Here is an 8,965-nt window from a genome sequence, read left to right on the forward strand (position 1 = left end):
GTTTATTTCTATAGTTGTGAACAATACAAAGAACACTTTATTGTTTTTCTTCTTGAATTTAAATGTTTGATACTAATTTCCATAGTAAACCGATTTTTGTAGGTAAAAAATTGGAATTTATTGTTGGAACCAATTAAAATTGAAATCATTAGATTTGGTCATTTTTTTGTCAAAAACAGAAAAAAAGTTCAATTCAAATATCGAGATTTGTTATGAATTTTGATTTGGTTTAAATTTTTATAACACCTATAATCAAATATATACTAAATACAAAAATTATAATAAAAAATAATATAAATCAATTAAAAGTTATAAGATGTTAATTTTAATTTTATTTGTATAATTATTTGTAGAAATATTTTTTTTACTTGAGAATATAAATTATCAATTATAACTGTTAGATTAAAATAAAATATGATACTAAGATTTAGAGCAAATCTTTAAACCTACTCTTAAAGACAATATAATTTATCTCATATATAATCGAGTTGACTCATGAACCTAACGAGTCGAACTATGTATAGTTCAAATTCAGTTCATTTAGTTAACGAACTTAGTTTTTAGCTCATATTCAGCTCATTTGGTTCATGAACCTAGTTCAACGATTTAATTTCCGAATCGAGTTTCGAACTATTTTCGAATTAGTTTGGTTCATTGTCAGCCCTAATAATAAGAATATGATGCGTATTTTATTATTTTATCATGTTTCCACCAAATAAACTTTATAGAGACAACCACCGTTCTCATTAACCGGTAGATGTGAATGGAATGGAATGTGCAATTTTTTCCCCCAATAAATAGCCACCCATGTCCTTGCTGGCTTCACAATCATATTTAACAAAATCTCTTTAAACTGAATACTAGAACTATATAATTATACAATAAATATTCCATTATTTAAAAGAAAAGAATAAATATTCCATTAGTTAAATAAATAAAAATAAATATTTCATTCTCTTCCTAAACTTTGAAATATTTTATTCTCATTTCCCATTTCACAGTTTCTTCAAACCTCCATTAACGTAATCACTTCAACGCAAAAGCGATTCTCAAATAATCTATGCACGTGGAATCACGATTCTCGGTACGTAACCATATTCCTGATGCGTGTTAGCAATTTCTTCATTCATCATCAACATGGCTTCAAGTTCAAATAATCGCCAAAAAAACGCGCTTTTTCAAATCTTCGATAACTCTCTCTCCCTTTTTAATCACTTTTCTTGTTATCGTTTCACTCTACTCACGTCACTGGATATGTCTTTTTTTCAATTTTGAATAAAAATGAATGACAATTGCATTTTGGATTTTCTGTTCAATCTTTTAGACTTGTAGTACTCGTTGTTATTAGCTAATAATCGTAAATTAGTGTTAATTGATTTTGTTAATCTTTCTCATTGCTGGCTTATGTCGGCTACTTAACTATTTTAATTCACTGCGCTAATAAGTATGTTGTTTGGATTTTCTGCATCAATGGCTTCATGCAGCAGAAAAAAACAAATGTGAAAAAACAGAATATTTTTATAAAATGAGAAGATGAAGGAGAGAGAAAGATAGGAAAATTTAGAGAGAGAAAGAGGCTATAAAGGATTGTTGAAGTAATAAGCTGTTACTTCTAAGTTTTGCTTTCTGGTAAATGGATTGGAGTATTTCTTGTACTCTCTGAGTTTTAAGATTTTAGTTGTTGGATTAATCTAACGGTTGAGAATAGTGTATTTTAGGGGTTAGATTAATCCAACTGTCCTCTAAGTGTTTGTTGTTATGTGTAATATATGATTCACTAGTGAAATGAGACAAACTGTTCTGTATTTCTTTTTAAATATCTATGTAGTTGTTCAAGGTTTATATTCCAAATGAACATTGTGGTTCAGATTATGTTACTGTTTTGTGGCTTTTTGAATGTGTTTTCTTAGTATTGATTATGTTTTCTTTGTTTGTAGGATTAAGCATTTGAAGATTTGTGAAAATGGGGTTTGTGGAGCTTTTGTATGTTGCTTCATTGCCGGTAGTAAAAGTGTTACTGATAACTGGACTTGGATTGTTTCTTGCACTTGATTACACAGATGTGTTGGGAGCAGATGCAAGGAGTAAAGTGAACAGTGTAATTAAATGAAAAATATTTTAAAAGTTGTATATATATATATATATATATATTTTTTCATTGAAATTATCTATTCTAATGACAACATTATTCTTTTCTTTGACAGCTTGTGTTTTATGTGTTTAATCCATCGTTGGTTGGTAGCAATTTGGCAGAAACATTAACATCTGAGAATGTTCTTACTTTGTGAGTATATTGATTTATGATAGTATAGTATATATTGTGAATTCATGAATGGTTTTGATGTTCTAATTCATAGCTTTTGATTCGTTTAGGTGGTTCATGCCGGTCAATGTTCTTAGCACATTCATATTAGGTTCAGCTTTAGCATGGGTTGTGATTAAAATTACAAGGCCTCCAAAGCACTTGGAAGGTCTCATATTAGGTTGCTGTTCTGCAGGTATACTCATCCTCTCACACAAACAAATGAAATATTACAGTTTCTTCTTTATCGATGTTGTATCCTAGTTTTGCATTTGGGATGTATAGTTTGTGCACAATTCCAAGTTTGATGCATCTTTGGTTGAGCTAATGACTGAGATTAATGTGAACAGGAAATCTAGGAAACTTGCCTATAATCATTATTCCAGCTATATGTAAAGAGAAAGGAAGTCCTTTTGGTGACCCTGACCTCTGTCATAAATATGGGATGGCTTATGTTTCGCTTTCTATGGCGGTATGCAACTTCATTGCTTTCTCTAATGTTTATAATTTTCATGTTGCAATTGCTCTGATATAATATTTACGTAACACCGACAATTCAGATTAAACATGTATCCGGCATCAGATACTAACACGAGACATTTCGACATATCAGTGTTAGTGTCTATGTTTATGTTAGTACTTCATAGCATATTTTAATATTTTTTGGAATGGGATTTTAGATTGGAGCAGTTTTTCTGTGGACATATGTTTATAACATAATGCGAATTTCATCAAATAAAGCCAAATTGATGACTTCAGGCATGATCTCAGATTCACAACAAAACAATAATATTTCAGAAACACTTAACTCAGCAAAAGATGCCCCAGAAGATGCATATACTCTACTGCTTCCAAATACAGAATTTCAGGAAAAGGTAAAGTTTCATACAAGCTTTCCTTTACTAATTTTAATTTTATTATAGATAATGATTTGTATTTTCCTGTGTTTTCTTTTCTTTTGTCTTATGACAAGAAATTATTGTGGTTAGTCATGATAATATTTTGGTGTTTTATTTTTTCAGGTTTCATTCTCAGATAAAATTAAGCGACATTCGAAGAAAATTTTAGACAATATCAATTTCAAAACCGTTTTTGCACCATCAACCATTGGAGCAGTATGATTCTCACTTCCTTGGAAATAATTTTGCTATCTTATTTTCCCCTGTTTTTCATTCACTTGCATTTGATGCATCATGTATTTCTTTTGCAGATTATTGGGTTCTGCATTGGTGTAATCACCCCAATAAGGAAGTTAATGATTGGCAATGATGCTCCACTTCATGTGGTTGAAGATTCTGCAGCCATGTTAGGGTATGCATCCCAAAACTCAATCTTTCAAGTTTCAAGATATTAAAGTCAAAAAAGTTGTGTTGATAGGGGAATTTCTTTTTTTGAATATAATAAATAAAAGTAAAATAGAATAATCAGGTGACTTGAATAGAATAAATAAAAGTACAATAGGGAGAGAAAATAATTGAATAATCTATTAATATTATTAATTGATAATTAATTTTTTAAAAATTGCTACAAATTCTATACGTGGCAAAAAAAAAATATCCGAATACGACCACCTCCGCCCCAATCTAACAAAAGCGATTTAATTATGGACGCGTGTGGGAAAAACCCAATTTTTAATTATGTGACGGGCAAGGGAGAAGGATGTTAATATCTGTCAACACTCACCCCCTACCCCCTGCTCAAGCTTACTAAATTTACTTTATATTCATTATATTACCTATTTACCGTTGTTCTCTATTAGGATTAGTGTTGGGTGGTCCATTGTTACTCCTTATTAGATTTGAGGCGGGGACAAAGTTGACAATGCTTAAACCCACCTTGTCCTTTCCCGTTGCCATGCCCCATTGCCTTGCCTAACAAATACGATGCCATACCCCATTGCCTTGCCTAACAAATAAGATGAAAACAGTGTATTGAATCTGAGGCAGGGAAGTATCTTCAAAGAAAAGAAATCTAACTTTCATTAATTTTTCTCTCTCACTAATTTCAGTGAAGCAGCCATCCCAACAGTCACTCTAATATTAGGAGCAAACCTCCTTAAAGGTAAAAAATTCTTGTGCTACTTTGTTTTAAATACACTTGTTCTATTTTCTTTGGAATCTTATTTTGAAATTTGCATGTGTGAATGGACTAGGTTTGAAGGGAACAAGTACTCCAACATGGACAATTATAGGAATTATAGCAGTGAGATACATTTTTCTTCCAATATTAGGTGTTGTAGTAGTTCAAGGTGCAATCAAATTGGGTTTGGTGCAACCAGATCCATTATATCAGTTTGTCCTTTTACTTCAATATGCAATGCCTCCAGCTATGAATATAGGTATAATTTAACTTGTTGAGTAATTTTTAAGTTCCTATTCACTATTTTTAAAGAATTTAAAAGCATGCAAGTCAATTAGTTCTATACTCACTAATACTCCTTATAATATGGCAGGAACTATGGCTCAATTGTTTAGATCTGGTGAAAGTGAATGCTCTGTTATTATGCTATGGTCATACGCTTTTGCGTCTATAGCTGTTACTCTTTGGTCAACCTACTTCATGTGGCTAGTTGTTTGATTTTGTATTAACACATGGATATTATTATTTGATTGTTATTGATTGATATTTTAGCTTAATTTTATACATGGTCAGTGAAAAAATTATTTGAAAAAATGTCTTTAATTGTTTGTCATGTTTATTGAGGTTAGCAAACAATTTAACTAGTTTTTGATAAAACAAGATGATCGCGTTAATAATGCATTTTTTGTAAACATTTTTTTATCTAGAAACTTTAGTCATTGGATAAAAATTACTTCATTTTGAAAGATAGTTTAATTAACTCTTCTTGAAAAGATATCGGTAAAGATGGTGATTAAATATGTTTTAAATATTAGAATATAAATAGTAATCTGTAATATTATTTTAACATTTATTAAGCTGAATATATTAGCTGGGTATTTATCAACATACTATCATATAAGTTGTTAATAACTGATAAGTTTTTGCATAAAGTTTTTTGTTTTGGGTGTTTCTATGCCAACACAAAAGAGTGTGTCTAGTACTTCTAAATATACCTCCATCCTTTCTATAGTAAATTTAGGTTTGGAGGCCATCACATGATATAATATTCAGTTTTTTGAACTGACACCCATTCAAGCAGATGAGAATAACCAATGCGCTATGGATGAGGTTACTCCCATTGAGGGAGTCGTTCATGAAACTCCCATTGAATAGGAGCTGACTACATAAATTGTCATGTGCTAGAGATTTGCTTTGTCACCTCCATTAACTAGACTAGTTATGTTAGGTTTCAAAGAAGTAAGCGTGCTCTCCTGAAATATATGGGGAGCCTATAATAATAAGGATAAAAGTACATTAGGGATGTGATTAGAAAAAACTCAAATATTTTTAGTCGTTATGAAAACACACATTGGTTTTCATAAGACTAAATCCTTCTAGGATAGAGAAGGATATGTGAGTGTTCACTGAAGGTGGGAAAAATACATAAGAAAGGGGGAGTAGAATTGTGTGTTTGATAAATATTGCTTTTAAATAGCAACTTTTGAATCTGACCAAGTTCAGATTCTAAGCTTGAGAATGCAGCAGCGGAATAATTTAAAGTGCAGAAACAATAAATAAATCACACACAACAATTATCATGGTTCTTCTATAACGAGAGTAGTCCAGTCCCCTTGCCACGCAAGAGATTTTTCACTATAACCAAAATCTGATTACAATTTTCTCAGATACACCTGTCCAAGACCTCCTGCTCAATCTTACCAGAAAGAGATTTCTTGCCCAAATTCATTGTCCAGGACTTCTTTGTTCAGTCAACCTGAAAGAGACTTCCTTGCCTAAATCACTGTTTAGGACTTCCATGTTCAATCACACTAAAAAGAGACTTCATTGCCCAAACTAACAGTCTAGGACTTCTTTGATCAAACACTCAGCCTGAGACTTTCTTGCTCAAACACAGTCCAAGACTTTTATAAATTTTAAACAAACTGTTTAGGATTTACAAGAATATGTACGTCATATACAATCAGAGGTACAATTAAACCAACACACGTACATACCTTTCTTGAGATTTATAAGATATAAAAATGTAAGAAACTCTCAAGTCTATGTGCAATACAAAAATTATATACAATAGCTCAGAGAACTTGAAGGTTCTGGTATAGACGTGTTGTATATTTTTGTTCTTGTTGTTGTGCATCAATTTGAATCTTCAACTCCTTATATAGAGGGAACAAAAAGAGATGTTGCAAGTTGCTTACTTTTGTCTTTTCTGAAGAAGCAATTTCCAAGAGAGAGATGTTAGAGTTGGTACGATGAGGATCTTCATCTTCTGAATAATCTCTTTATCCTTTGTGTCTTTCTCAAGTAAGACGTCCATAGGCATGGAATGGTAGACCGATGAAATCATATCATTCAACCTTGAGCCTTCTGCTAAACCTCTGGTTGAATTTTCCATAATTCAAGCAGTCTGATAAGATGGCACTACTTTTGCACAGAGTACGGTTAGTGAATGTTTGTACTTGTGTTTCCAGTAAGGCACTTGAAGCTCCAATTTAAATATCAGATGCTGAGTCAGATTTGGTGCTAAAGGTTTTAATTGAACATCAGATTCTGCTTCAATAGAATATGAATAACTTCTTCTTTATAAGCTAATTAACTAGGTCAGAATCAAGTTAATAACTAGATTTAATGAACCTGCACACTTCAGCAAACATTAGCATACCCTTTTGTTATCATCAAAACCTAAAGAGTATGAGCATGAATAGATTTTGTTCCAATATTCTCTACGTAGATGCATGTGATCAACCTGAGGGAATTTGGGTGTTAAAGAAGAATGATAGTAACGTTGTAACCGTCGTGCATGATGTCTTTATGGGTGCAATTACTATCAAGCTATAATTGGGAACTTCCTCTTGGTATGAAACTGGAATTTATTCTAGTCCCGTGTACACTTCTCGTCTTGACCGTGGCTCCACCTCATTGACCGGAGAAACATTGTTGATGGTCCTTGAATGATAATTGTAGACTTTAACGACACCATTCATCCGAGTGAACAAAAAAAAAGGTAATTTTAAATTTTTAATCATCTAGGGCATCTGATTTGTTGAATGTCATTGATAAATGTAATTTAGTTGAAGTAGACATGATTCGTGGAAAATTCACATGGAATATGCCTTGTATTAGTACTTGAATGATCTATCACAAGATGGATAGGGCCCTAGATGACGTTGCTTGGGGCATGGCCTTCCGTGATGCATATGTTGAGGTATTGTGTAAATTTCATTCTGATCACATCCTCATTCTCCTTAGGTATTGGGTCCTTATAGGTTTGAGAAAGCTTAGATCACTCACCTGGAATACTCCAATATAGTTTAGCCTGCTTGGGGAAAATCCTCAGATGGCATTGTGACTTGTCTCCAAAATGTGCTGCACGATTCTATCCATTTTAATAAGGAAATTTTTGGCAATATCCTCAAATGGAACCATAACATTGAGAAGAGACTTAGGGGTATCCAATGCTTTTTGGAGAGAATAGATTCAAAAAGATTAGTTTATCTCCAACAGGAGCTTCAGCAAGAGTTTGATGAGATCCTTGCGCAAGAGGAGACTTATTGGTATCAAAAGGGTAGAGATAATTGGATTAAATTGGGAAATTACAACACCAAAATTTCTCATACCAATATGGTAATCACGAGAAAGATAAATAAAGTCCATGACCTTCTTCTTCCCAATGGTCTTTGGTGAAATGATGACACTATTCTCATGGAAGAAGCATTGACTTTCTTTAAAGGTGTTTTCTTCCCTACATCTCCTATACTCTCCGCTAGTACAGGTGACTCAACTGTGGCTTCAATCCTTAATGAAGAAGCCCAACACTCCTTGACTCAGTAAGTGACGAGGGAAGAAGTTACTTGTGCGTTGAATCAAATGCACCTTTTCAAGGCATCTGGCCTTGATAGATTCCAAAGTATTTTCTTTAAACAGTTTTGGCATATAGCTAGAGACGATGTTGTCCAACTTATATTAGATGCTTCTGTGACAGTTAGCTTTCACTCATCTCTTTCTGAGATTATTATCGCATTAATTCCTAAGGTAGAATGCCCCAAAATGTTTAAGAAATTCAGGTCCATTAGCTTTTGAAACACTATTTACAAGCTTATTACGGAGATTATAATTAACAAATTGCGTCCTTACCTAAATCAGATATTTGAACCCTTCTAGAGTAGTTTTTCCGCCTAGTAAAAGGACAATTGACAATGCCATTATCCTCAAAGAAGCAATTCATTCTATACGTAAATCTAAATAGAAAATAGGTGAAATGGTGTTATAAATAGATATTGAAAACTTCTATGATTATGTTAATTGAGGTTTATGGAATTTTTGTAAGTGAAACAGGTTTATATGCAACCTTTTTTGTGTGTAGGTAACAGACCTTTAACTAAGACATCTTTTTTTAATGATGACAATTGTAAAGGAAAACTATAAAGGACAACCATAAGGTCAGTCATAAGAACAACTGATGATAAGTCAAGCATAGTACTTAAGAGGTTAAAGATGCAAACCCAAGTAATACAGTTTGATGAACTTGACTATTCAAAAGAAGGCAAGCAAAAGTGGAAAATATATTCAGCCTCAAGTGATCTC

General features: G+C 32.5%; 1 protein-coding gene across 2 annotated transcripts; it reads left to right on the top strand.

Annotated features, from left to right (window-relative positions):
* The first annotated feature begins 869 nt into the window (after positions 1-869).
* LOC131641450 (protein PIN-LIKES 3-like) lies at positions 870-4,938 on the top strand. Of its 2 annotated transcripts, none has more exons than XM_058911744.1 (11): positions 870-1,084; positions 1,938-2,098; positions 2,205-2,284; positions 2,374-2,498; positions 2,653-2,774; positions 2,983-3,177; positions 3,325-3,417; positions 3,513-3,613; positions 4,311-4,363; positions 4,455-4,640; positions 4,755-4,938. In XM_058911744.1, exons 2-11 carry the CDS (start codon positions 1,964-1,966, stop codon positions 4,877-4,879), a joined length of 1,215 nt encoding a protein of 404 aa, XP_058767727.1. In that variant the 5' UTR covers positions 870-1,084; positions 1,938-1,963; the 3' UTR covers positions 4,880-4,938. The 2 variants fall into 2 exon arrangements, with proteins under 2 accessions (XP_058767727.1, XP_058767732.1); XM_058911749.1 differs by lacking the exon at positions 870-1,084 and adding an exon at positions 1,145-1,629.
* The last annotated feature ends 4,027 nt before the right edge of the window (positions 4,939-8,965 follow it).

This window comes from Vicia villosa, linkage group LG1 (assembly GCF_029867415.1).
Source record: "Vicia villosa cultivar HV-30 ecotype Madison, WI linkage group LG1, Vvil1.0, whole genome shotgun sequence".
NCBI lineage: Eukaryota > Viridiplantae > Streptophyta > Magnoliopsida > Fabales > Fabaceae > Vicia > Vicia villosa.

Bases quoted from the DNA above. Each gene is read 5' to 3' on its own strand.
- LOC131641450 (XM_058911744.1), top strand. From the start codon at position 1,964: ATGGGGTTTGTGGAGCTTTTGTATGTTGCTTCATTGCCGGTAGTAAAA. The intron at 3,418-3,512 runs GTATGATTCTCA...TTTCTTTTGCAG, and splicing joins CACCATCAACCATTGGAGCA to ATTATTGGGTTCTGCATTGG. The intron at 3,614-4,310 runs GTATGCATCCCA...CACTAATTTCAG, and splicing joins GATTCTGCAGCCATGTTAGG to TGAAGCAGCCATCCCAACAG.